Genomic DNA, 26,518 nt, shown 5'->3' on the forward strand with positions numbered 1-26,518 from the left:
CGGAGCCCCAGCCCCTCTGCAGAAGCAGCCTCAGGACCAGGCATCCTCTACAGTACCTGGGGAGTCTGGCTGAGCTCCACTACACTGCTCTTTGCAGTGCCTTTCTGTTGAGCACTGAGAACCACTTTTCATGATATGACCAAAGAGTCAACTTGTTCTTATCGCCAGGTTGTTTCCCAGTCTATGGGATGGGTGGCTTCACCATGGAGAGGTCTCCTGTGACAGTGAATCTCACCCACAATGGGCAAGTGCTCACCTCAATTACAGCATGTGTCATGACCTTTTCAGAATGGAGGTTTTGGGATTCCACAGGTTAAACTCTTATGCCCACTAATTACATCGTTGTCTGCTTTTCAAATGACTGGATCCCAACCCGACTGGTGATCCCATCACCAGCACACTGCTATTGTGTTATCAGCTTATCATTTCCCTCACTAGTGCATGCAATTATCTGTCATTGGAGTGTGACTCATCTGCCTCCTACTTGGAAGCTATTTCCTGTACAGGTCCCTGCAATCCTAATGTCCTCTATCAGACAATGGGCGTGACAGGCTTAAACATTAGTAAATGTATGACAGAGATAATCCTTATAAATGCGATCACCTATGTCCCTGACTACTTGACAGAATTATAAATTAAATTTCAAGTCTTGATCGAAACATGGTCTGAAAGCTAGCACACAATAGGTGTCCAACAAATCTTAGAGTCAAACTGACTTCTGAAAAATTTGTAGAAGGAAGTACAGAAATACCATGTATGTTTAGTTATGAATTATATATTAATAATTTCTTTACAAATCTCATGAAGTTGCTACTGAGATCAAGTGAAATCTAGGACTTTGCATGTGAGTTTGAACCAAACCATCAAGTATTTTCACACTTTTTGCTTTTACAAGGAACACCAAGGAGCCTGGCTCTCTCTGTATCTGGAATGGCCCAGAGATACCCACATGAATCCTAATACCCAAACTGCTCACTTTGGCCATGTCAAAAGAGTTGTAAGACGACGCTTGACCACCCCACCCCCACCCCAAACCTCTCACTCTATGTTCTCTGCCCTTAGGTGCCCTTCTCCAACTGCAGCCGGGACTGTCAGGCAGGGACCAGGAAGGGGATCATTGAGGGAGAGCCCACCTGCTGCTTTGAGTGTGTGGAGTGTCCTGACGGAGAGTACAGCGGTGAGACAGGTAAGGGATCAGCTCCTCACACACCCTGTGCAGGACTTGCGCTGCCTTGAGTCAGCAAAGCCCAGAGGAGAACTTATGAGAGAGCTGGTGCTTAGAACCACTGGCCTTCTAGGGAGAGCATGTGTAAGCACTGAATCCGCTGGGCAGATGAAGAGAAAGGACTCATCGGCTATCATTTTAATATTCCAGGTGTTTATACACATTCCTGTGACATTCCTCTCTCTGCCTCCAACTCTGCCATCCAATCGTGTGTCCCTTTTCTTAAAGCTCATGGTCCTAAGTGGACAAAGTGCCATCTGCTCCAGCTCCAGAGCTCCAGAGTCAAGGCTGTGACAGATTGCCTGCTGGTTCCTGGTGTTATATGTGATCTTTCTCTCCTCCTCCTCCTCCTCCTCCTCCTCCTCCTCCTCCTCCTCCTCCTCCTCTTCCTCCTCCTCCTTCTTCTCTCTCTCTCTCTCTCTCTCTCTCTCTCTCTCTCTCTCTCTCCCTCCCTCCCTCCCTCTCCTCTCTCTGATGTTCTTCCTGTTCTTTTGTTTGTGTTTATTTCATGTGTGTGAGTGTTTGCTTGTCTGAATGTATGTGTGCCAAATGCATATCGGGTGGCTACAGGTGTCAAAGAGAGTATTAAATCTGCTAGAACTGGAGTTACAGGTGACTAGGAGCAGCCATATCCGTGCTGGACTCAAACACAAGTTCTCTGCAAGAGCAGCAAGTGCTCTTCACCACTGAGTCATCTCTGCAGCCCAGGCTCACATTCTTCTAACAGAGAATCACAATTAGACCCCTTATGGTGCTGTGATAGTTAAACAAATTAATATTAAATTTATATATATATATATATATATATATATATATATACACATATATATGCTTCTGAAATAAAACTTTGGCCTTTGCATATTGGGAAGACTAGATAAATATTGACTATAATTCTTGCTCTTTCAACCTGACCACAATAATGGCCTCATCTTTCCCTCCATCTTAAAAGTGAGGAAACTGAGGCTTGGAGAAGTGTGACCAAAGTTACACAGCTAGCAAATGGCATGGCCAGGATCCCATCTCAATCTCTAACTGAAAACATTCATGCTCCAAACTGCACACTACCTGGGAGGCCATAACAACCTAGCAAATATCCGTCATCTAGATCCACGATTCTCAACCTGTGGCTTGTGGCCCTTTGGGGGTAGGATATCAGATATCCTGTGGAACACATATTTACAGCATGATTCATAACAGTAGCAAAATTACAGTTATGAAATAGCACCAAAAATAATTTTATGGTTGAGGGTCACCACAACATGAGGAACTGCATTAAAGGGTTGCAGCATTAGGAAGGTTGAGAGCCACTGATCTAGATAAATATGTGGTCTCATTGGAAAGTTCAGAACATAGATACGACTGGCCACATGCAAGGAACTATATGCCTTCATCTAAAAGGACACCTTTTCTGGCATGGCAACCATCACATACCCAAAATAAGCCAGTCTGTGTGGGAGATAGTAGCAGTGTCAATAAAATTCACTGTTGTAGCCAGGTTATTATCCGATTGCATCCCACAACTCCAACTGAAAATCTCAAATTTGAACAATTTAATTCGGTTGTTTTTTATTTGTTTTTTTTTTCTTTTTTTAAAGTATAAGTCAGACAGAATTTAAAACAGAGTGTGGGGCTCTGTTAGACCTCTGGGTGAAAGGTAGTGTCTGCTATAAACTATTGCAGACAGTGTCAAAAGAAATGGACCATCCCACAGTTGTTGGGGGAAGGGAACAGTTTATTCTTAATAGATGTAAAACATAGCAATAATATCATCAATAAGTAAAATACGAAGTGACCGCATCTCCCCTCCACATGCACACTTAAACTGACTGTGCCACACGGTAACTGAATCTGCACTGGCCATTTTCAGATGCGAGTGCCTGTGACAAGTGCCCAGATGACTTCTGGTCCAATGAGAACCACACTTCCTGCATTGCCAAGGAGATTGAGTTCCTGGCGTGGACCGAGCCCTTTGGAATCGCTCTCACTCTCTTTGCGGTACTGGGCATCTTCCTGACTGCCTTTGTGCTGGGCGTGTTCATCAAGTTCCGAAACACGCCCATCGTCAAGGCCACCAACCGAGAGCTGTCCTACCTCCTGCTCTTCTCCCTACTCTGCTGCTTCTCCAGCTCCCTTTTCTTCATTGGGGAGCCCCAGGACTGGACATGCCGCCTGCGACAGCCTGCCTTCGGCATCAGCTTCGTTCTCTGTATCTCGTGCATCTTGGTGAAGACCAATCGTGTCCTCCTGGTGTTTGAGGCCAAAATACCCACCAGCTTCCACCGGAAGTGGTGGGGACTCAACCTGCAGTTCCTGCTGGTTTTCCTCTGCACCTTCATGCAGATTGTCATCTGTATCATCTGGCTGTACACGGCGCCCCCCTCCAGCTACCGCAACCACGAGCTGGAAGACGAAATCATCTTCATCACGTGCCATGAGGGGTCACTCATGGCGCTCGGCTCCCTGATCGGCTATACCTGCCTGCTGGCTGCCATCTGCTTCTTCTTTGCCTTCAAGTCGCGGAAGCTGCCAGAGAACTTCAACGAAGCCAAGTTCATTACCTTCAGCATGCTTATCTTCTTCATCGTCTGGATCTCCTTCATTCCAGCCTACGCCAGCACCTACGGCAAGTTTGTCTCTGCAGTGGAGGTGATCGCCATCCTGGCAGCCAGCTTTGGCTTGCTAGCCTGCATCTTCTTCAACAAGGTCTACATCATCCTCTTCAAGCCTTCCCGGAACACAATCGAGGAGGTGCGCTCCAGCACAGCGGCGCATGCTTTCAAAGTGGCAGCCCGCGCCACTCTGCGCCGCCCCAACATCTCCCGGAAGCGGTCCAGCAGCCTCGGAGGCTCCACTGGTTCCATTCCCTCCTCCTCCATCAGCAGCAAAAGCAACAGCGAAGACCGATTCCCGCAGCCAGAGAGGCACAAGCAACAGCATCCGCTGGCCCTGACCCAGCAAGAACAGCAGCAGCAGCAGCAACCCCTGACTCTCCAGCCACAGCCACAGCAGCAGCCACAGCAGCCGAGATGCAAACAGAAGGTCATCTTCGGCAGTGGCACGGTCACCTTCTCTCTGAGCTTTGACGAGCCTCAGAAGAATGCCATGGCCCACAGGAACTCCATGCGTCAGAACTCCCTGGAGGCCCAGAAGAGCAATGACACCTTGAACAGACACCAGGCTCTGCTTCCCCTACAGTGTGCAGAGGCGGACTCAGAAATGACCATTCAGGAAACAACGGGCTTGCAAGGGCGCATGGTGGGGGACCACCAGCCAGAAATGGAAAGCCAAGATGAAATGTCCCCAGCACTGGTCATGTCCACCTCTCGGAGCTTCGTCATTAGCGGTGGAGGTAGTTCTGTGACGGAAAACATACTGCACTCCTAATGGAGGGAAAGGCTATCCAGTTGAGAGTTTTTCTTAGAGTCCCAGAAAAAAGGACGGGTCCTTCCTTTCTTCCCAGGAAGCCCGGGATAGGAGGGACATCAAAGCCTGTACCCTTGCACTACTTTGGATGACAGTGAACTGACTGGTGTGCTTTTTAAAGTTAGAAGAAGAGCCATGGTTTGGAGCCGTTTCCCAGAGCTCAGTATCATTCCTGGGTTTGCTGAAGTCTTTTCCTCTGCTCCATCCACCACCAGCTCAGATGACAGCAAGGCTATAAGCTACCCACCTGCTTCCCTCTAAAATTAGATCCAGAAATGCCTGCCCCAGGATTCTATGGATAACATGGTCTGAAATACAGTCCACATACAGACCGATGAGACATCAGATCTGCCACTAGAGTCTAAAAGCCAGATAGTCACCGGGACTGTCATATCACGTTGACAGTGGACAGAACTTAAAGTGTTCAAAACATCAGGCAGATGTGTTCTCTCCTATTTATAAAGACCTTAAGAAACGTGGTCTTTTTATCCTCCCTGTTGCTGCTATTGTGTGACATCTATTCCATCTGCATCCTTCGTGTGGCATCATGTCTGGCTGTGTCCAGAATCTGAAGGCAATGCTACGCTTAGATCTCAGGATCACTCACTCTAAGCACCAGGAAAGAACTGACTAAATCCAATGAGCTATCTCTGTAACTAATATTGATGTACATAGCTTAATCCTTAAGAAAATGCTTCTGTTGTAACAATCCATGGGCTATTATGAACTGAAAAATGTCGCAGTCTGGATTCTATAAGGCAGTATTATTGAGTTATACCATGCCCCATGCCCTATGTCCCACGCCCTATGCCCCATGCCCCATCCCTGAGCTAAAGGCTTTGTGAAGCCAAATCCTAACCTAGCTCTATGGAGAATAAGCTCCCGGAAGAAAGTTTGGTTCCCAGGGAACGCCACAGTTCCTGTAGCATCGAAATTAAACGTGCCCACTGGCCACTGCTAGGAACCCAGACTCTGCACAGCAGAGAGCAGGGTTCAGGCTCTGGCTTGGTCACTGATAAGATGGGTGGTTCTCAGGTGGGAACCACAGCCTCTTTAAGCCCCAGCTTCTTTGAGTGTAAAGTAGAGAATTGCAGCTGTTTTCCCACAGAGCTCTCAGACGAGTTAAGTAAACATGTGTGCATCATACCTTAGCACAGTGTCTAACACATCATACACATTTAGTGTTAGTATATACGATTAGTGATACAGTAACTACTAGTTTCCACTTGCTTAGACTATGCCATAGCTTGGCCTATGACACTTAAGGTCCTCCTGCTAACAGCACTGTCTCTGGAGTGGCCCTCTTTGAAGGTCACAGTGCCTTTAAGAGGCAGAACTTGGTAGGACATCATTCAGTCACAGAGGATGTGCCTGTGAAGGGAGTTATGGGACTCTGGCCCCATTCTCTTTCTCTTCTCTTTCCTGGCCATAAGATGAACAGTTTTCTGTGACACAGGCTGGCACATCATTGTCATTTAGCATTCCACCAGAGCATGGACCAGAACCTCCAAACCAAGCATCAACATTAACCTTTTCGCTCTCTAATTATCCAAAGTATTTTATTATAGTGAGAGAAAGCTGACTAATACAAGAGATAAAGCAGAAATCTCACTAAGCATCCAGATTTCAATGTCTAATCCACCGATCACAGTAACTTTCTTCAGAATAAGTACAAAACTTCTAAGGTCCAGGTGAAGGTGTTAGCAGGAGCCAAATGCTACCCGCAACAACCCCAGTGTCTCGATTCTGTGGAAACAGTAACCACTTCCAGCACTGTCACTGGTTAACAAGTTCTCAGAGCAGGTTCTGCCAAGCCAAGCCACGCTGATGCCAAGACCAAGCCATAGAATGTAAATTCATCAGCAGTCTAAGATTTACAGTCCATGGTGAGTCTGCCTCTGACCACTTCCTTGTGAGGATGTTTAAGGTAATGGTTGGCATTACGACCATGAAGACGATGATGAGCTGCCACAAGAGTGTGCAGTAGAGAGCAGGCCCTGTCACAGAACACAAAACTGTCCCCATGAGCCACCAACACCCCAGCCAGAAAGGGCACAGCCTCTCAGAGCCTGTTGCCTTCTGTTGTCAGCCTCTGAGCGACGCAGCGTGCTGAGCATTTATTTTTAACCCTTTCACTTGGCCCATAAATAAATAAATAAATAAATAAATAAGTAACAAAATTGCAGCCAAAAGTTTAATGATTTTTTTTCATAAGCGTGTCACAAAACTGTGGAAATAACTTCAGTAGAATGTCACACATTCATCCTTACTAGTCTGATTTCAGTGCACAACATCCCTTCCTCTGCAAATAATCTCCTCATCCCATGATTCACAAAGAAAAGAAAAATGAGGATCAGCAAGGAAAACATTGCACTAAGTGTTCATTTTTGCCAGGGGCCTGTACATCAAGTAATGTCTATGAACACCCTCATCAGAAAGGTAGATAGGAATTCTCATTATGTCTCTATAGCAACCTAACATTTATCTCAAATTCCTATCCAGCCAGCAATCAAAGCTATAGTTAAGTCAAATTAGGGGTTTTCCCTGGAAATCCTGAGTTTTCTGATTCACATTTTATTTTTAGGTATCAGTTCAGAAGTTGTTGGGTTTTTTCCCTCTTTCCAGGTGAGTTGTAGTATAAAGAACATGAGGGTCTTCAATCAAGGGCACATCCTCTTAGCATTCCTAAAGCCATCTTGTCTGGCTCTCAGTAACTGTGTCTCCATGCTGGCTTCCTGAAATGTATCTGTGGCAGTCTGCTTTTTGTTACTGTAACAGAATAGCCAAGCAGGCCAACTTTATAGAGAAAAGAGGTTTAATTAACTCATATTTGTGCCTGTTGAAGGGCCAAGACCATACCGTCACCACTGGTCACCACAATGGCAGGAAAACGCTGGAAGGGAGGGATGACACCTCAAAACTGGAAGTGAGAGGGTGATTCAGGAGTTAGCACTAACTCTTACAACAACTCAATCTTGAGACTCTGCAGTCCTCATAAGAACTACTTAAATTCTTCAAAGAGCGGATCTCCCATTGACCTAAGGTCCTTCCATAAGTTTCCAATTCTCAGTGCCACCACACTAGGGGCCAAGTCCCTAATGTGTGGACCCCCTTGGAAATGATATCTAAACTACAAAAACATCATATCTCCATCCAGTCCACAGTCCCCACAGGGGGATCTGTGGTGGTTTCCATGGTTGAATCACTGTCTCAGACGACTGGCCCTTCCTAGGCCTGCAAGCTCTCTCAGCTCCCTCCATGCCCATCCTAGAGACCTATGAGCTCTCACAGAGGTTACCCCTTCTTGTTGCTGCCTAGCCATGTCAATGCAGAGGCTTCCTGTACATTAGGGTGAGTGAGAGATGGGGCAAAAGACTGACAAACCTAGTGCACTAGACAGGATAACGTTCAGTCAACGATGCTGAGAGTTATGACCCCAGAGCCTGTGATTGTGTCAAAGGAACGGTGATCTAAGATCCTCACTAAACTAAGGTTCCTTCCGTTACCCATGAGGTAAGAAACCGCAGAACAATTGGTGTCAGGTGGCACAATGTGAGGAAAATTCTGCAGAGCAACCATCCTCCATTGCTTTGTGTATGGGAGAAAAGGACAGGCAAAAGGATTTGGGTTGTTTCTGGAAGCTGGACAAAGTAAGGATACTGATTTTCCCCGGGGAGTCTCTAGGAAGGAATGCAGCGCTGAGTACCTTGGTTTCAGCCCGGTGAGACCCTTGGAGGACTTCCGACCTCTAGACCTGTAAGATAATAAATATATGTTGTTTTAAGTCACTGAGTTTGTGGTCCTTTGTTTTAGCAACTGGTTTTCAGTCCTGGGAATTGAACTCAGGGCCTTCAACATGAAAAGTAGGCATTCTGCCCCCTGGTGTTGCTTTCAAGCCAAAAGTCATGACTTTTCTTGACCTTTTCTGCTTCAAGACATCAGGCAGAGCCCTTCTCAGACATCCCTTCCTGCTTGATGCGAGCACCACCCTCCCTTCCAACAAGCTCACTCTTCCTCAGGAACTGGTCTTAGCCAGTGTTCTCCCCAGCTTGGTGTGGGAACTGTAGCCCTGTGTTCTGATTTGTGTCCCCTGTGGCTACAGACAACAAATAGCCAAGCTGTTCCAACCTGTCTGTGAGCAGCAGAAGCCTTACAGTAGCTTCAGCATGCCGGTGTTCATTTTTCTCTTACATAAAAGATTTTAAGAGATACATACACGATTACTGTCTTAGTCACCATTCTAGTGCTGTGAAGAGACACCATGACCCAAGGCAACTCTTCTAAAAGAACGTGTTTAATTGAGGGGCTTGCTTACAGGCTCTGGGACTTAGTCCGTTAACATTCATGACTGTCTCACACTTGGGGAAAGCTGGGCTATCTCAATACTATCTCTCTAAAAGTTACAGTTTGGGGCAATGTTGTCTGTCTTCTCACCTGAATAAAGCCGCGTTCTTCCCCTTTGCCATCCATGTTTGAGACCTTTAGTGCTAAACTGTTGTGGTGGTATATTATCTGTAACACCACTACTCTGAAGGCTGAGGCTAGAAGATTGAGCATGTGTGGCCATCCTGAGCTACATAGCAAGACCCAGTGAAAGAGGGGAGTGAGGGAGGACAGGAAGGGGGACTTAGAGAGAGAATGAAAAAACATTAGACCTGGAGGGACAGAGTGTCCACAAGGGTTCTGTGCAAATCACCAGAATGAGGTGATAAGCGATAGCTGGTCACTCTAGAATCCATTAAGGGCAAAGGCAGATACCAACCGTGTAGGGAGTTGGGGTGCACAGGAGGCAGTTGTAGTGAAATCTCTGGTTGCCAGGAGAGCCTGGGTTCCTGACCCAGGCAGAGGAAAAGCTTCAAGGGTTCCCTGAGAACTCTGATGTGTTGGCTGTTCAGCAGAGCGAGATGGGGCCACCGGCATGCAAGCGCAGGAAGGGACTGGTCCTGGAAGGTGTACTTTGTGAAGATAGACAAGAGAGTATTTCACTGCAAGGCAGGTAGCACAAGGGGTGGGAAACTAGTAAAGGCGCACAGGGACAGCTGGCCAGAGCCAGCCTGAAGGCATACCTAGGGACTGCAGGGAAATCCCCACCTCAAATATCAAATGAGTCTGGGGTGAATTTCCCTTTGGCTGTGGTCATTGTTGTAATCCTCTCCTCCTCTAAGCCCAGAAGGAGTTTGGTGTGGAAGAAAGTCAGCGGGGCTACCTGTTTATATTAAGAGCTTCCCCGGGCTGGAGAGGTGGTTCATCGGTTAAGAGGACTGACTGCTCCCCACAGAGTAGCAGAGTTTGATCCCAAACACCCACATGGTGGCTCACAATCTGTATCTCCACTCCCAGGGGTTCCAACACCTTCTTTTGATCCCAGAGCACCAAGTACCACAGTGTATAAACATACATGCAGGCAAAACACCCATGCAGAAAATAATAGAATAGAATAACAACATTAAAAAAATAAAAATAAAAAGAGCTCCTAACTGACTAGAAGGTAATGGGTAGAGGGGAGGAAGCCGCACTAATGATGAATCAGCAGCTGCCTCTGGACCGTGGGCGAGCCACCTGGGTGCCTGACTGTGGGCCTGCTGGGTGGAGGCCCTGCTGGGTTCTAGAGGTCTGCCACCGCTGCCGCCGCCACCGGCCACCGCTGCCGCTGCTGCTACCATATTGGTTACCCTCAATGCTCTGCCATGAGTCGGGTCTAGTGGGCCTACGAAAGGCAGGGCTGCTGGTAACGGTTCAGGAGAGCAGACTTCTTCCCTCCTGTTACAGTTCTTATGACAGAAACTCTCAGATGGAGTAATTCTCACACATCTTTAATTGATCCCCATAGGATTCAAGATAGGGTTTGTATACAGTTTTGGGGTGATTCAGGGTTTGGCAGTAGGTACTTCTCATTGGCTTGGACTGAGAACTTGGGGAAACTTTACTTGTGGGAAGGCTTGGTGCTGCTCCTACATGACTGGTGGCCATACACCTCTCCTGCAATGGGGGTGGGGGGCGTTTGTAGGGGCTGCAACTGTGACAGGGGCGGAGGCCCAGGGGGCGGTGACCGAACTCCTTCTGAAAGCTCCTCCCACCAGGTCGTAGGTGGAAACCCCGCCCACCAGGTCTCTGGGGATTCAAAGTCAATGTTCTACCTGAGACCTGGCTGCCTGTGCACAGCTCACCTCCAGACAACTGACTACACAGGAGGCTGGAAGCTGTAAAAGCCTCTAACTCTAACTGAAGTCCTCGAACTTGGAAGACAAACAACAGCCTGTGTGGTTACTGAGCGCAGAGAAGAGAGGAAATCCAGGGAGAGCCCTTGGGATTGGTGCAGGGCTTGAAGCCTGGCAAAAGCATCAGGAAATGTTGTAGAAAGGAAATGGCCGTCCTCCTGTACATCAAGCCAAGCCTGCCGCGGATGTTCACAATGCCCAGATTCTCTTCTCTTGGAATCAAAAAGCCCTGACTGCTTCCCTGTGACCAGTTCATATTACACAGGGAGTTTGTCGAACGGCTGGTACCGCCTCTGCCTTGGGTTTTGTTTTGCTTCTTGTTTTTATTTCAGGACCAGAGCCTCATGTAGCCCAGGCTGGCCACAAGCTCACTGTATAGCTAAGATGACCTTGAACTCTTGGTCCTCATGTTTGTGCCTTCCAAGTGCTAGGATTATAGGTGTGCACCACTGTGCCTGTCGGATTATTGATTTGGTTTTTTGTTTTTGTTTGTTTGTTTTTGTTTTGCTTTTAGAAAGCTCTAAGTATTTAGAAAGATGAATAAGTCTAGAAAGTTATGTCTAGCACCAACACACCACAATGTCTGTGATTTCTGCTAAGTGAATATTTTTGGCTGTTCTTGCTAAAAAGGAAGACACAGATAGATAGATGATAGATGATAGATAGATAGATAGACCGACCATATCTTGAATGTGTCTGCCCAGGTTCACATGGTAAAAATGTATACCGGGATGAAACACCGTTTGAGAGGTAGAGCCTGTAAGAAGTTCTTAGGACAGGTTGTGGTGTCACAAACCTTTATTCTCAACACTCTGGGGGCAGAAATGGGTGGATCTCTGTGCCTTCAAGGCCAGCTTGGTCTAGATGGTAAGTTCCCGGCCTGCACAAACAGGTCAAGTCAGTTCCTGGTGATCACTTTAGTGCTGTTGTTACCTTGGCAGTGAGCCGTGTTGCTGATGGACAGATGAGTTTGGGCCCAATCTTCTCTCTCCCCTCCCACCCGCACTGCACTGTTCATTTGTGCACATGCACAAGCATAGACATACACCCTTATCTGAGCTCTTGCCTCCCACTTAAGATGACAGGGTAAGACGACACTCACCAGGCATGACTCTGAACTTCTCAGACCCCAGAACTGTAGGAAATAAGTCTCAGTTCTTTTAAATTGCCCAGTCCCAAGTATTCTGCTAGAATATTTGTAGCACAAAATAGATTAAGGCAGCCCTAGGAAACAATGGCTATGTTCATTTGATCCATGCTAATGGCCATTTTACTGTTGATATTCATCCTATAGCATCATGCTGCAGACCTGGTACAGACACAGCAGAATTTCCTTAAAAATAAAAAAAGAATTTAAAGGGGGCGTGTAGCTGAATTTTAAACAGATGCACACATTGTTAAAGATGAGAATCACTATTTGGGCAGTCATCCCTGTCCCCTAAGACTTTTCTGTGTTCTGAATGGTGAATGGTCTATGAAATCCTTTGATTTATTTATTCATATACATAGTAACTGTGTACATTGGTGGAAAATCTAGAGAAGAATTCCAATGAGTATAACAGTCTTTCTTTGTCTCAGTTTCCTATGTGAACCAGATATACTACCTCCTACTAAAGTGACAAACTGTGGCTATGTACCAAATAAACTAATTGGTGTAAAATTATTTGTATATACAGGTCTTGAGTTCAGTGCTTAGCACTGAAAAAAAAAAGTGGCAGTTAAAATTTACAAGGCAGTTGTAAATTTACAAGGCCAGAGAGACAGCTCCCTGTTTAAGAGTTCTTGCCAGTTTCCTGAGGATCCAGTTCAGTTCTCAGCATCCACACTGGGAAACTCATAATTGCCTGTAACTCCAGATATAGGGGATTCCAGGCCCTCTTCTGGCCTCCTTGGGCACCAACACATGTCTCTATCACCCTCTCCCCTTCCCTGGGCCCTTCCCCTTTCCCCTTCCCTCTCTCCTTCCCTCTTCCCTCTCTCCCTCCCTGTCCCCTCCCCCTCCCCCCTTCCCTCTTCCCTTCCCCCCCTTTTTGCTTTTCCTCTCCCTCTCCCCTTCCAGTCTCCCCTCTCTCCCCCTCTCCCTCCCCTTCTCCCTCCCCCTATCCCTTCCCTTCTCCCTCCTCTTCTCCCTCCCCCTCTCCCTCCTCCTCTTCCTCTCCCTCTCTCCCCTCCCCCCCTCTCTCTCACACACACACACACACACATACATACACACACACATTTTTAAACATAACAAATCTTAAAAATAAATAAAGACAGGTATGTTATCACATGCCTATAAGCATTCAAGAGGGAGGCAGAGAATCATCAAAACTACAGAGGGAAGTCCCTGTGTCAGAAAAGAAAGGAAAAAATAAAAAAAGAAAAGAAAAATATCACCTTCAAGAATATGTATAAAATATAGATAAGCATTGAGCCCGTAAGGTTTACTTTTAAATACTGGGCAGGTGTGGAACTCAGTGGATTCTTCTATCAGCTTTCCTGACTGGAAAGAGCAGCACCCATTCTGCACTGCTTACTCAGGAAGGCATTCATTCTAAGGCACTGGGAGAAGCCGGGGATCCAGGCTCGGACAGGGCCCCACCGGGACCAATCTGCACTTTCTCCCTCTCCGGGTTGTTAGGCAAAGCTGCTCTACCTCCCTCACCTTCCCTCAGCATCCAGGACCCAGAGCCTGTCCTGTAGCTGCCTGTGGTCACAGGCAGACATGCAGCCCACAATCTGCCTGGAAATGTAGTGTTGGCTTCTGAGGTTTCTCACAAGGGGCATGATGAAAGATCGTGATCTAGGGTGAATAAACCAGGCTGTCACCTGGCAAGTCAAACCACATCTTTTAAGATCAAACATAAAATGAAACCCATACTTTCTTGATGTGGGGTTGGGGTAAAGTATGATTCCCTTTCATGTCAACAGACGTGATGATCAGATGACCCTGACAAGGAAACAGAGGTGAGCTAATTTGGTCAAGAGGAGCAACCTGCTGACAGATAAGACAGAGCAGGTGGGGGGGAGTTCCCCAGAGAGTGGGGTCTGGCGGGGTCTGGCGGGGTCTGCCAGGGTCTGTCACAGCCCATTAGTAGTGGGTTTTAAGTGATGTGTGTTCACGTACGTGCATCTTCACATGCATGGCTGTATCTGGCATATGGAAAAAACACACAGTCTTTTAACAGTGACGGTGTCTGTGTCTTAGAATTGTGGGTGATCTCATTTCCTTTTTTAAATTTAATCTAATTTTTTACTTATTCACTTTACATTACACTCACTTCCCCTCCTCCCTCCTGGTCACCCCCTCCCACAATCCTTCCCCCATCTCCTACCCCACCCTCTGAGCAGGTGGGGGTCCCTCTGGGTATACCCCCACCCTGGCACATCAAGACTCTGCAAGGCTAGGCACTTTCTCCTTACTACTAAGGCCAGACAAGGCAGCCCAGCTAGAAGAACATATCCCACAGACAGGTAACAGCTTCTGAGATAGCCCCCGTTCTGAGAGAGCTTTGTCAGGACCCACATGAAGACCAAGCTGAACATCTGCTTCATGTGTACCAGGAAGTAGGAGAGGGGGCAAGTCCAGCCCGTGTCATGTATGCTGAGTCTTAGCTTCTTTCCATAAAGAGAAAACACAGATGGATTCCGTGTGTGTGTGTGTGTGTGTGTGTGTGTGTGTGTGTGTGTGGTGCATATGTATGTATATGTATACGTGTGTATATGTACTCTGAGGGGATAAATGTGTAGTAAAGGGGACGAGCCACGGAAGGTCATGGTTATTAAAGCTCATCAAGGATGGGGCTGGAGAGATGGCCCAGAGGTCCTGAGTTCAATTCACAGCAACCACATGGTGGCTCACAATCATCTGTAATAGATCTGGTGTCCTCTTCTGGCCTGCAGGCCTACATGCAGGCAGAACGCTGTATACACAATAATAAATAAATAGATCTTAAAAAAAACTCATCAAGGATGTCTGTTTCTTTGCCTCTGCGAGGTTTAAATTCTTTTCTGTTTTATATATATATATATCACAAAGCAGGCGAAGGATTTTTTAAAAATTCAACAGCTTAAAAGTCACACTGAAGAATTCCCCTGACTTGACTGGAGATTAATCACCGGAGAAATTAGTCAGTCAAATGATCACAGCAAAAAGAACCTGAAAGTCTGCTGTGGAGTCAACATTTTAATTAAGTAAAAACGTTTAGAAGACATTGGCAGAGTGAATAGCTTGGTGGTTGGGTGCAGTATCTGCTGAGGTCCTGGGTTCAGTCTCCAAAACAGACAACAAACAAAAAACAATAATTAACTGGAGATCTTTACAATCCAAGGTGACTCTGGAGCATACCAGGACAGTCTTCCTGGAGCCTGATAGATCCAGTTATGACCTCTGACCCTTTTTTACCTCATCCTCTTGAACCAACTATTAAATGGTTCAATTCCTTTCCTTTCCTTTCCTTTCCTTTCCTTTCCTTTCCTTTCCTTTCCTTTCCTTTCCTTTCCTTTCCTTTCCTTTCCTTTCCTTTCCTTTCCTTTCCTTTCCTTTCCTTTCCTTCCTTCCTTCTTTCTTCTCTTTCTTTCTTTCTTTCTTTCTTTCTTTCTTTCTTTCTTTTTTCTTTTTGGATTGTCCTCCCATGCTGGGCAGTGGTGGCACATGCCTTTAATCCCAGTACATGCCTTTAATCCCAGCACTTGGGAGGCAGAGACAGGCAGATTTCTGAGTTCGAGGCTAGCCTGGTCTACAGAGTAAGTTCTGAGACAGCCAGGGCTACACAGAGAAACCCTGTCTCAAAAAACAAACAAACAAACAAACAAAAAACAAAAACAAAAAAGAAGAATTGTCCTCCCACAAAATGCAAAACAAGGATAAGTGATAAAATTAGAGATTTTTTGGGAAAAAAAAAGAAAGAAAAACAAAACAAGACAAAAAAAGAAAATCAGTGAGAACCACAAGGTGACTCTGGTTCATTCTACATGTCCTGGCATCAAAGCTTTGCTCGTACAACGCTAGCCTCCCCACCCGGAGGTACTCCCTGGTTATTTTGGAACACGTGATATATGACGTCAAACTGAGCATGCTCACTGCTGTATGTGACATGTCTTTCCTGAGTAAGCATGTATGTGTTCTCCCAGTACAAGGCCCTTGCGGTCCTTGTCAGAGGGGGCACCGCTTGAAGAATTCTCTCCTGACTTGCTATACTGAGCCTTTCTTCACTCTTTGAGCCCCAGGTTTTACCTAGAGGGTTTGTGCTTAGATAGGGAAGCTACTCTCAAAAACAAAATTACAGGCCAGTAAGATGGCTCAGGGCGTGATGTTGCCTCTCTGCCAAACTGAGGACCCAAACAGATTCCCAGGTCTCACGTGGTGGAAGGCAAGAGTTGACAACTATAGATTGTCCCCTGATTTCCACATACTCCCTATGGCATGTGCATGCGTGTGCATGCACGCACAAGCAAGCACACACACACACACACACACACACACACACAGCTAAAAATATGACTCAAAAAATGAACATAGTTACAGTAATTTAGAGACCTAAGTTGGTTCTATTTTATGCTTCTAGAATCAGGTAACACTCTATTCTGTGATGGAGAATAAATAACCCTGTGGGCTAAAAATAAAAGAAATAAATAAAATAAATAGAAGAAAGGGGCCGAAGAAAAAAAGAAACCAAACCAAAAAAAAAAAAATGTGTTGGTTATGTCACTGTAACTTTCCTTGTACAGCTGTGACAGAGACACCAGTGGATTGACTACCCGCCTAGTTCAGGTTGGTCTCTGTGTGTAAAGATTAAAGCAGAGGGAACTTAAACATACCCATTGATACTGGTCTGTTGGTGAAACTTGGATGTTTTCTGGGTTTCTTCCCATTAGTACTTGTTGGTGAAGCAGAACTAAACACAGGAAAACCTTTCCCCATTTCTAGTCTGGTCTGTTGGGACCTAGTGCTGAAGCTTATTCAAATCAATGCTGTGCTGTTTCAGTTCTCCCAAGTGTCCTGCAATGTCTGGTTCATTCGCCTCTCCAGACACTTCTCCTGAACAGAACCTAGGAAGAAGAACATACAAAAGAATTAACTCTAAATTAGCTTTTCTCAACCTGTGGGTTGTGACCCCTTGAATGGTTGAATGACCCTTTCACAAGGGTCACCTAAGACCCTCTGCATATCAGCTATTTACCTTATAATTCATAATAGTAGCAAAATTACAATTATAAAGCAGCAATGAAAATAATTCTATGTTTGGGGTCATTATTGTGTGAGGAACTGTGTTAAAAAGTCAAAGTATCAGGAAGGTTGAGAATCACTGCCTAAATCCTCACAGCCTGGAGGCCAGCTCTCTCCTAAGTAGCAACAGCTGCCAGATGGGGTGAGTGGCCTAATATGGGTACACAGCGACAGTCTGTGAGCTTCCCCTGAACTTCTACCCCTTCAATGGGAGACTCAGCACCTCTCAGGTGCCCAAGGTGTTCTTGCTTTCACAGACTTGAAGAATCACCGTGAAAAAGACTGTACTTTGACCCGCACACATGTTAAAGACCCTGACGATGGGCTGACTTCGTGATTGTGGGGAGATGAGCTGTTGCAAATTAAAGGCCAGAATTTTCATGAGTGGCCTTCCGGTCCCTTACTAGCCATTCACTGCCAAGCCCTGAAGCTGACCCAATATCCTTGAGGTTGCACGTTGAATTTAGGTTGCTAATCAGACAACCCTGAGATCAGAAGAGTGTCCTAGATTCCTCAAGTGGGCCCCAGTGTAGTCTCCAGAGTCCTAAAAGAGGGAGGCAGGAGAGGCCTTGCCGGTGAAAGTGGCCATAGACCAAGGAAAGCAGAAGCTGGGAACGTGGCTGGTTTGCCTCTCTCCAGACTACCAGCACTATGATGTAATCCAGCCCACCTCCAGATGTGTGAAATGATGCCTCTGGGTCATGTGAAGTCTGGGTCTCTGGGTCTGTGGTAACACACTACAGGAACAACAGGAAACCATTGCACTTGCCCTCTCAGGGTCTCGGCTTCCTAATGTGTGGGAGGAGGTTCCCCGATCTGACAGTCGATGGTCACAAGTCTTCCTGAGCCATGAAAGAATTGTTCAAACCAAAAGACAGTGGGTTCAAACCACGGCCACTTCTGAAAAACCTCACATGCTGCTGGGAACTGGCAGTCATGAAACTAAACACTGCAAAGGTAAATCAGATAAATCTAAGATGCCAACACATTAAAAGGGCCACTGCCAGGCCTCCTTTAAAATAGAGATATACATACACAGACATATATAATCATCTATCCTGAGTGCTGGAGTTATAGGAATGTACCACCATGCTCCTGTGTGCGTGTCTCTCTCTCTCTCTCTCTCTCTCTCTCTCTCTCTCTCTGTGTGTGTGTGTGTGTGTGTGTGTGTGTGTGTGTGTGTGTGTGTTTAGGCCTTTCTTGGGGCTGTAGAGATGGCTCAGCAATAAAAATCCATTACCGTTTCCACAGAGGACCCATGTTTAATTCCTAGTTCCCACATCTATATCTTTAAGTACAGGGAACCTGATGCCCTTTTCTGAGCTCTGGAGGTTCTTACACATGTGAGATACACATCATGCACTCAGATGTACACACACACACACACACACACACCACATGCACATTAAATACTTCTTAAAGATTACATATTAAGACTGTCACTATTTTAGTGTGGTAGAACACTTTCAAGTATTATGCCTTGGCTTAATCTCCAGCACTGACAATTTTTTTTTAAAAAAAGTAAATAAAATAAAACGTATTTTAGATGGCATGAATCTATAGGGACTCAGAATCACCAAATATGACTTTTCATACTAGAAATGCAAATGTGGTCTTAAAAGGCTTTTTTAAAAAAAGATTTTACATATTTTACTTTACTTTATGTGTTTTGCCTGTATGTATGTATGTATGCCTGTGTGTATACAGTGCCCTCAGAGACCATAAGAAGGTTACAGATTCCCTGTTAGAGAATTAGAGAGTTGTGAGCCTCCCTGAGGGTGCTGGGAATTGAACCTGTGTCCTCTGGAAGAGCAGCCATTGTGCTTAATGGCTGAGCCAACATTCCAGCCCATAAACAGTTTTATAAGAAGTTTAGGAAGTGTTGTGAATTCTCTCATGATTTCAGAACCTGATTGTGTGGCAGAATGTCCTTGTCCTTAAGAACTGCATGATGAAAAGTTTCCGAATGAGCTGTGCAAGTACTAAAATATATATCACAAATATTAATAATTGTTTGATCTGCATGGTGGTTCAGAGGTCCTTGTTCCACTGTCTGCCTGAGTGTTTGGAAATTCTCCAATAAAAAACATAGAGAAGGGAATGGATGAGTGGCTCAGAGGTTAGGAGGTCAGAGGTTAGGAGGTCAGAGGTTAGGAGGTCTATGACTCTTGCAGACAACCAGCATTTAGTTGCCATCACGAGTGTCTGGCAGCGCTCCAGGGCAGCTGACACCCTCTTCTGGCCTTCTCAGGTACTTGTGCACACATGCACATATACATGTACACGTACACACACACACATGCAAAAATGAAAATAAAATAAAATAAATGTTAAAAAAAGCTGTGGAATGTGAAATATCTAAAATATACTTACATGAAAAATTAAAAATTAAATTTTAAAAAATCTAAGGGAATTTGTTTCTAAAACTATTCATAAGTACTTATTCAACTCTTATTAAAAACCTTACATTTTAGTTTTAAATTCCTTTCATAGAGTTTTCTTTCTAAAATTAATTGTATCCCCAACAGTATAAAAAACTAGTAAATAAAATTAATAGTGTTGGTAATATAGTTTGGTAGTAGAGTGCTTGCCCGTATATCTAAGGCCCTATGTTGAAATGCTAGCCCTTCTCCCGCCAAAAAAAGAAAAGAAAAAAATAATTGCTGTATCTGAAGTGTTGGCAAATGTGATCACATGTAAAATAGCTTCAGTGCATTTCCAGTTAGAAAGCTCATGGCGTAGGATGATGTCATTCTAAGAACCAAGGGAAACTGCTTCCCTCCAGAGGAAGACCAGTTTGGTAGAGGGGGAATTTTTGGTCTCAGCAACTCATAGATTCCATTTCTTGATTTTGCCTACAAAACAGATAAAAATGAAACTCTAAAAATAAAAATGGAAACTTATGGACAGTGAGAAAGGCAATCAGGACTACTATTACCTATACCTCAACATCCCATACACCACAGGAGACAGACGCCACTAGAAGTTAGTCATCAACTCTAAAGGTCCAGAGCTAAGCCACCTCTTTCTTACTAACATATCTATCTATTAGAAGCTATAACAGGGAATAAAGGAACAACATCCTAATTAGTCTAAGGATAAGAACCGGTTAAAAGTAGGATAAAAGACAGATATACACACGTTCTTTCTAAGCTTTTTTAAATATTATGATTTCTATTTGTATTGAAACAACAGCCAGATATAGTAGGTGCCACGCGGGCCTGGAGAGCTGGCTCAGCATTTAAGGACATGAATGGTTTGTGACCACCCGAGTCCAAACACCTCATCTGCAACTCCAGTTCCAGGGACTTCAACACTGTCCTCTGAACTCTGCAAAGCCGAATGCATATATAGAGTACATACACACGTACAGGCAAAACACATATACACATAAAATAATAAAATAAATATATCTGAAAACCAAGTGTGAGTTTCCATGCCTGGGTTCAAATAATAATAAAAAAATCATTAAAAATATCAAATAAAATAAAACCCAAGCAGCCCAGCATGGGAGGAGAAAGACAGACAGAAACCCATGGCCCTCCATGCCACCATGGACCTGCCCTCCAGCGTTCAGCACAGGGGGGTAGGTGGGCATAGACAACCCACGTGCTGCTACCACAGGCAGCACGGATGGAAGATGTCACCCAGGGGCCCTCAAACTGCATGCCCAGCCTGCAGCGGGAGCCATCACAACGTGTGAGTGTGAGGTGGTCAGAGGGGAGAGACAGAGAAGTGGCACCGCTTGAACCTTATGAAGAGAGATGGAGCTGGAGACTCCAGGGTGGAGAGGAGACGCCTGTTGTGAGTGGCCAACCCCGCCACCTGAGACCACAGTGAGGCCCCAGCTGAAGCTGCTGCGGAGGGCCGTGTCTGAGCCCATGGCTGTACAGGAGCAGGGGTCGGGTCAATGTCTGCGTGTCTGTGGCTCCTATTAACCCCTAGAGAACATGGGACGTTCCTGGTAGGGGCAGCTGCCAGGGAGCACATGGGTGTCTAGGGGTATGTATAACTGCCCCCCTTCACTGGAGGTGGCACTCTAACTGGTGGCACTCTAAGTGGTGGCAGCACTCTGGAGAGCAGAGCCTGCACCTCACCCTGACCCACAGTGGAGCTGACCCTGGTGGCTGGGGTGTGGGTGAGCTGGCCTCAAAGGCGTGAGGATGGGAAACTGACCTCACCCTAGTCTGGCATAAGGTGGTGTGGATGCAAGGATGCAGGGGTGGCGCCTTCCCCCCACTTGCCCCTCATCACCTTCTGGCAGTCAAAAGAGCTTATGAGAACCGGGGAGCTGCCCCTGCCCCTCGCTGCACTCGGAGGAGTGGACCCGCTGCCTTACCCAGGCAGCACAGTGGAGTTGACCCTGGAAACCCCGATGAGGGTGCGCTGCTCAGGGCATGAGATCCGGAGAGTTGACTCTGCCTCCTTCTGAGGGAGGCATGGGGGGGGGGGGGGGGCTAGCTGCAGCAGTGCTGGGGAAGGCGCCCTGGTGCTTCAGGGGCTGAGCACCCACCCAGGCCCAGAGTCAGGGCTCTGAGCTGACCCATCCCTAAATCTATACTTTCTGAGAACAGTTGGCACACGTGAGAGAGCCAGTCTTGCTGATCCAAAGTTTCAGGATCGTCCTGACACAAGGCCACAACAGACTAGCCAGGAGGAGGCCGGCGAGGGTTCTGGTGCCACAGAAGCCAGTGCCCTGGAGCCAGACCAGTGACATTGCAATGAGCATTTCCGAGTGAAGATATGTGCACACAGGGATAGGCTGTGGGACACACTGACATATTATAGCTTCCACGATGAAATGTTTTCTATGCTTTGTTTTTTGTTTGGGTCTCTGGGTGTGTGTGTGTGTGTGGAGGGGGTGTGGGTGTGCGTGTGTGCTTTATTTTGGGGGGATTTGCAAGGCTGAAAGGCAGATATCAGGGGATGTGGAGATGAACAAGACTGAGGTGCATGATGTGAAACGGAGAAACAGTAAAAAGTTTTTTTAAAAATCTGTACCCTCATTGATACAGAAAATTAATGTAAATGAGCCATAGAAACCATAGCCAGGAGCTCTGCTGCCACCTGGTGGGGCTTATGCGAATTGCAGGAGAAGCCTGCAAAGAGTAGAGAAATTCCTTCAAAGTTTTCTTTTCATAATTTCTATTTTGTACTAATACATAAACATTTTATTTTTCTTGTTAGGATGAGGATAAACATGTAAGTAGAGGAAGGGACTTGTTAAGAATTGGAATAAAAAGAAAAAAGAACAAAATCTAAAAAACATACACAAAAGACATGAACAAATAATTTGTCATTCCATGAATGTAGTGAGCAGGTCCCTTTCCCGATGGGCTGCAAGCAGACTTCTGCAGTCACTGCTCTGATTTTTTTTTTATTGAGACAGGGTCTCTCTATGTAGCCCTGACTGTCCTGGAACATAATGTGTAGAAGAGGCTAGCCGGAAACTCAGAGATCATCCCGTCTCTGCCTTCCAAGCACTGGGATTAAATGTGTGTACCACCACTACCTGACTTTACTTTAGTACTTTTAACACAAAAGATTTAAAGTGGCTGGGTAGATGGCTCAGTTGGTAAAGCTGTTTCTGCACAAGCGTGAAGTAGACCTGCGTTTTTAATCCTCAAAGCTTCTGTAAAGGCTGGGTAAGGTAGCATGTGTATAATCCCAGTGTTTCTACAGGGCGGTGGGGGCTTGCGGGGCAGCTGGGTCCCCATGCTCGGAAATAAAACAACACAGACCTGACTCACAACAACGTGGAAATCAAGGACTAAGAGTAAGGGTTCTCCTCCGACCTCCACACCCACAATCGAGTCTTAATCAAGAACTAAGAGTCTTGTGTTGGGGGGTGTGGTGAAAAGAGAAACAAGACCTTCTGATGTGGACTGTTTTAAACCATCCCTGTGGTTTACCTGGTAAAAATGGAACAGGTAAGAAGGTTGTGAGTCTCCAACATGTAACAAAGCCAGGCTACAACTTTCTAAGATAAACAGATGTTGAAACAGAGAAGAGGCAAGCCCCCCACCCACGCCCTGCACCATGTCTGTGCCCCCTCCCCCTGAACAGCTCTCCCCTCCCCACTGCAATTTTTCAGCTTGGGCTCGTTATATCTGGCCTTGTGCATAACAGAGTAAGCATATGGGCTGACCTTTGGGGAGAAAAACATCGGCTTTTGGATTTTGTGATCCCTTGATAATTCTATGGTAGCTCAGCTTGGCAAGGCCAAGCCATGTGCCAACCGCCACTTGGTGACAGTGCTGTCTATCCAAGCTCTCTGGAAGATTCTCAACTGGTAAAAACAGTCTACTAATAGATTTGGACACTATTTTGTGAGGATGTTTCTTGAAGATGACAACATGCTTTTTTGGACAGTTCAGAACATGACTGAATGGCTGTCAGTCTGCCGCAGGTCCATCCCTCAGAACGCAGGGAGTTTGATTGCACTTCTCCCACATTTCTGACAAACTCCAAGGGTGGGAAAGCATTATCTGAGTTGTGGGAAAACTGGAAGACTGGTTCGGGGGCCCCTGGCCCTATGACGAGGCTGGGGCCATGGGGTTCTCAGACTTTTGGACATCCAGGTGCCGCTGGGAGTCACAGAAGAGCCAAGCCTGTGGTCTGGGGACAGCATCTAGCCATAGTCTGGGGGGGGGGGGCAGAGGGATCCAGCTTGTCCCAGCGGTGATTGTCCTTAGCTTGGCAGAGTCAGGCTTGGTGGCAGTTGTGACTGGGAGTATAGAGAGGCCTTCTACGGGAGAATTAAGCTGTGACTCTGTAATCAAGGCTTTCTCCATAGCTCCCCACGGAAAGAGAATCTTGATGAAAGAGACAGTCCACGGTTCTAAACAGTTGTTGGTTGTTCATGGTGGGAAATGGATGCATAATGTACCAGATCCCTTTCTCCGGGTAGACCTGAGATTCAATACCTTCTGCAGGGAGAAATATTTGGAAAGGGAAGCTTATTGGCTAAGCCCTCCCGGCCTCTAAGTACCTCATTAGCATGGAGAACTCTGTTGTGGGCCACAGGTCACGTTTCCTTATGTGAGAAGCATGGCACGTGTTCTAGATCAGGAATCTGGCAGGGGTGGGGAGTCACCTCAGCCTCAGGAGTGTGCCCACCGAGTCTCTGGGTCTCAGCCACCTCTCTACCTTACCAAACTTCCTGGCATTACTGTCCCACAATTTCTCCTTTTTCTTTTTATAAAAGAGGGGTGTCACTGGAGTGACTGTGTCATTTGTAGTGAAAATTTGGGTTGGGGTTTAAGTATCAAAATAAAGCCAGAGTGGTAAGGAGGGGTGAGCTGGCTCTGATTTTTGGCCTATAGGGGGCCTTAGGCTGCTCTCGGCAGATTCCTGCCCTGAAATACATGCCACAAATCAAAATTCAGCATCCTTTCATGCTTAAAGTCTTGGAGAGAACAGGAATTCAAGGCCCATACCTAAACATAGTAAAAGCAATATACAGCAAACCGGTAGCCAGCATCAAACTAAATGGAGAGAAACTTGAAGCAATCCCACTGAAATCAGGGACCAGACAAGGCTGCTCCCTTTCTCCTTATCCTTTCAATATTGTACTTGAGGTACTAGCTCGGGCAATTCGACAACATAAGGAGGTCAAAGGGATACAAATTGGAAAGGAAGAAGTCAAACTATCATTATTTGCAGACGACATGATAGTCTACCTAAGTGACCCAAAAAACTCTACTAGAGAGCTCCTACAGCTGATAAACAACTTCAGCAAAGTGGCAGGTTATAAAATCAACTCAAGCAAATCAGTGGCCTTCCTATACTCAAAGGATAAGCAGGCTGAAAAAGAAATTAGGGAAATGACCCCCTTCACAATAGCCACAAACAGTATAAAGTATCTTGGGGTGACTCTTACCAAACATGTGAAAGATCTGTATGACAAGAACTTCAAGACTCTGAAGAAGGAAATGGAAGAAGACCTCAAAAAATGGGAAAACCTCCCATGCTCATGGATTGGTAGAATCAATATAGTTAAAATGGTCATTTTGCCAAAAGCAATATACAGATTCAATGCAATACCCATCAAACTCCCAACTCAATTCTTCACAGAGTTAGAAAGAGCATTTATCAAATTCATCTGGAACAACAAAAAACCCAGGATAACTAAAACTATTCTCAGCAACAAAAGAAAATCTGGGGGAATCAGTATCCCTGACCTCAAGCAATACTACAGAGCAATAGTGTTAAAAACTGCATGGTATTGGTACAGTGACAGGCAGGAGGATCAATGGAACAGGATTGAAGATCCAGAAATGAACCCACACACCTATGGCCACTTGATCCTCGACAAAGAGGCTGAAAACATCCAATGGAAAAAAGATAGCCTTTTCAACAAATGGTGCTGGTTCAACTGGAGGTCAGCATGCAGAAGAATGCGAATTGATCCATCCTTGTCTCCTTGTACTAAGCTCAACTCCAAATGGATCAAGGACCTCCACATATAAAGCCAGACACTCTGAAGCTAATAGAAAAGAAACTGGGGAAGACCCTTGAGGACATCGGTACAGGGAGAAAGTTTCTGAACAGAACACCAATATCGTATGTTCTAAGAGCAAGAATTGACAAATGGGACCTCATAAAATTACAAAGTTTCTGTAAGGCAAAGGACACCATCAAGAGGACAAATCGGCAACCAACAAATTGGGAAAAGATCTTCACCAATCCTACATCAGATAGAGGGCTAATATCCAATATATATAAAGAACTCAAGAAGTTAGACTCCAGAAAACCAAACAACCCTATTAAAAAATGGGGTACAGAGTTAAACAAAGAATTCTCACCTGAAGAACTTCGGATGGCAGAGAAGCATCTTAAAAAATGCTCAACTTCATTAGTCATTAGGGAAATGCAAATCAAAACAACCCTGAGATTTCATCTTACACCAGTCAGAATGGCTAAGATTAAAAATTCAGGAGACAGCAGGTGTTGGAGAGGGTGTGGAGAAAGAGGAACACTCCTCCACTGCTGGTGGGGTTGCAAATTGGTACAACCACTCTGGAAATCAGTCTGGCGGTTCCTTCGAAAACTGGGCACCTCACTTCCAGAAGATCCTGCTATACCACTCCTGGGCATATACCCAGAGGATTCCCTACCATGTAATAAGAATACATGCTCTACTATGTTCATAGCAGCCCTATTTATAATTGCCAGATGCTGGAAAGAACCCAGGTATCCCTCAACAGAAGAGTGGATGCAAAAAATGTGGTATATCTACACAATGGAGTACTATTCAGCCATTAGAAACAACAAATTCATGAAATTCTTAGGCAAATGGATGGAGCTAGAGGACATCATATTAAGTGAGGTAACCCAGACTCAAAAGGTGAATCTTGGTATGCACTCACTAATAAGTGGATATTAACCTAGAAAACTGGAATACCCAAAACATAATCCACACATCAAATGAGGTACTAG

The 26,518-nt window shown here is 45.7% G+C and overlaps 1 protein-coding gene across 1 annotated transcript in view; it reads left to right on the forward strand.

The window, feature by feature from the left end:
• Casr (calcium sensing receptor) overlaps positions 1-8,396 on the forward strand; it is a 30,474-nt gene extending 22,078 nt beyond the window's left edge. Inside the window, exons 5-6 of the mRNA XM_052158937.1 lie at positions 1,063-1,186; positions 3,093-8,396. Of these exons, the coding sequence (XP_052014897.1) occupies positions 1,063-1,186; positions 3,093-4,609 (1,641 nt within the window). The 3' untranslated portion in view covers positions 4,610-8,396. The remainder of the gene's footprint in view (positions 1-1,062; positions 1,187-3,092) is intronic.
• The last annotated feature ends 18,122 nt before the right edge of the window (positions 8,397-26,518 follow it).

This window comes from Apodemus sylvaticus, chromosome 15 (assembly GCF_947179515.1).
Source record: "Apodemus sylvaticus chromosome 15, mApoSyl1.1, whole genome shotgun sequence".
NCBI classification, from domain to species: Eukaryota; Metazoa; Chordata; class Mammalia; order Rodentia; family Muridae; genus Apodemus; species Apodemus sylvaticus.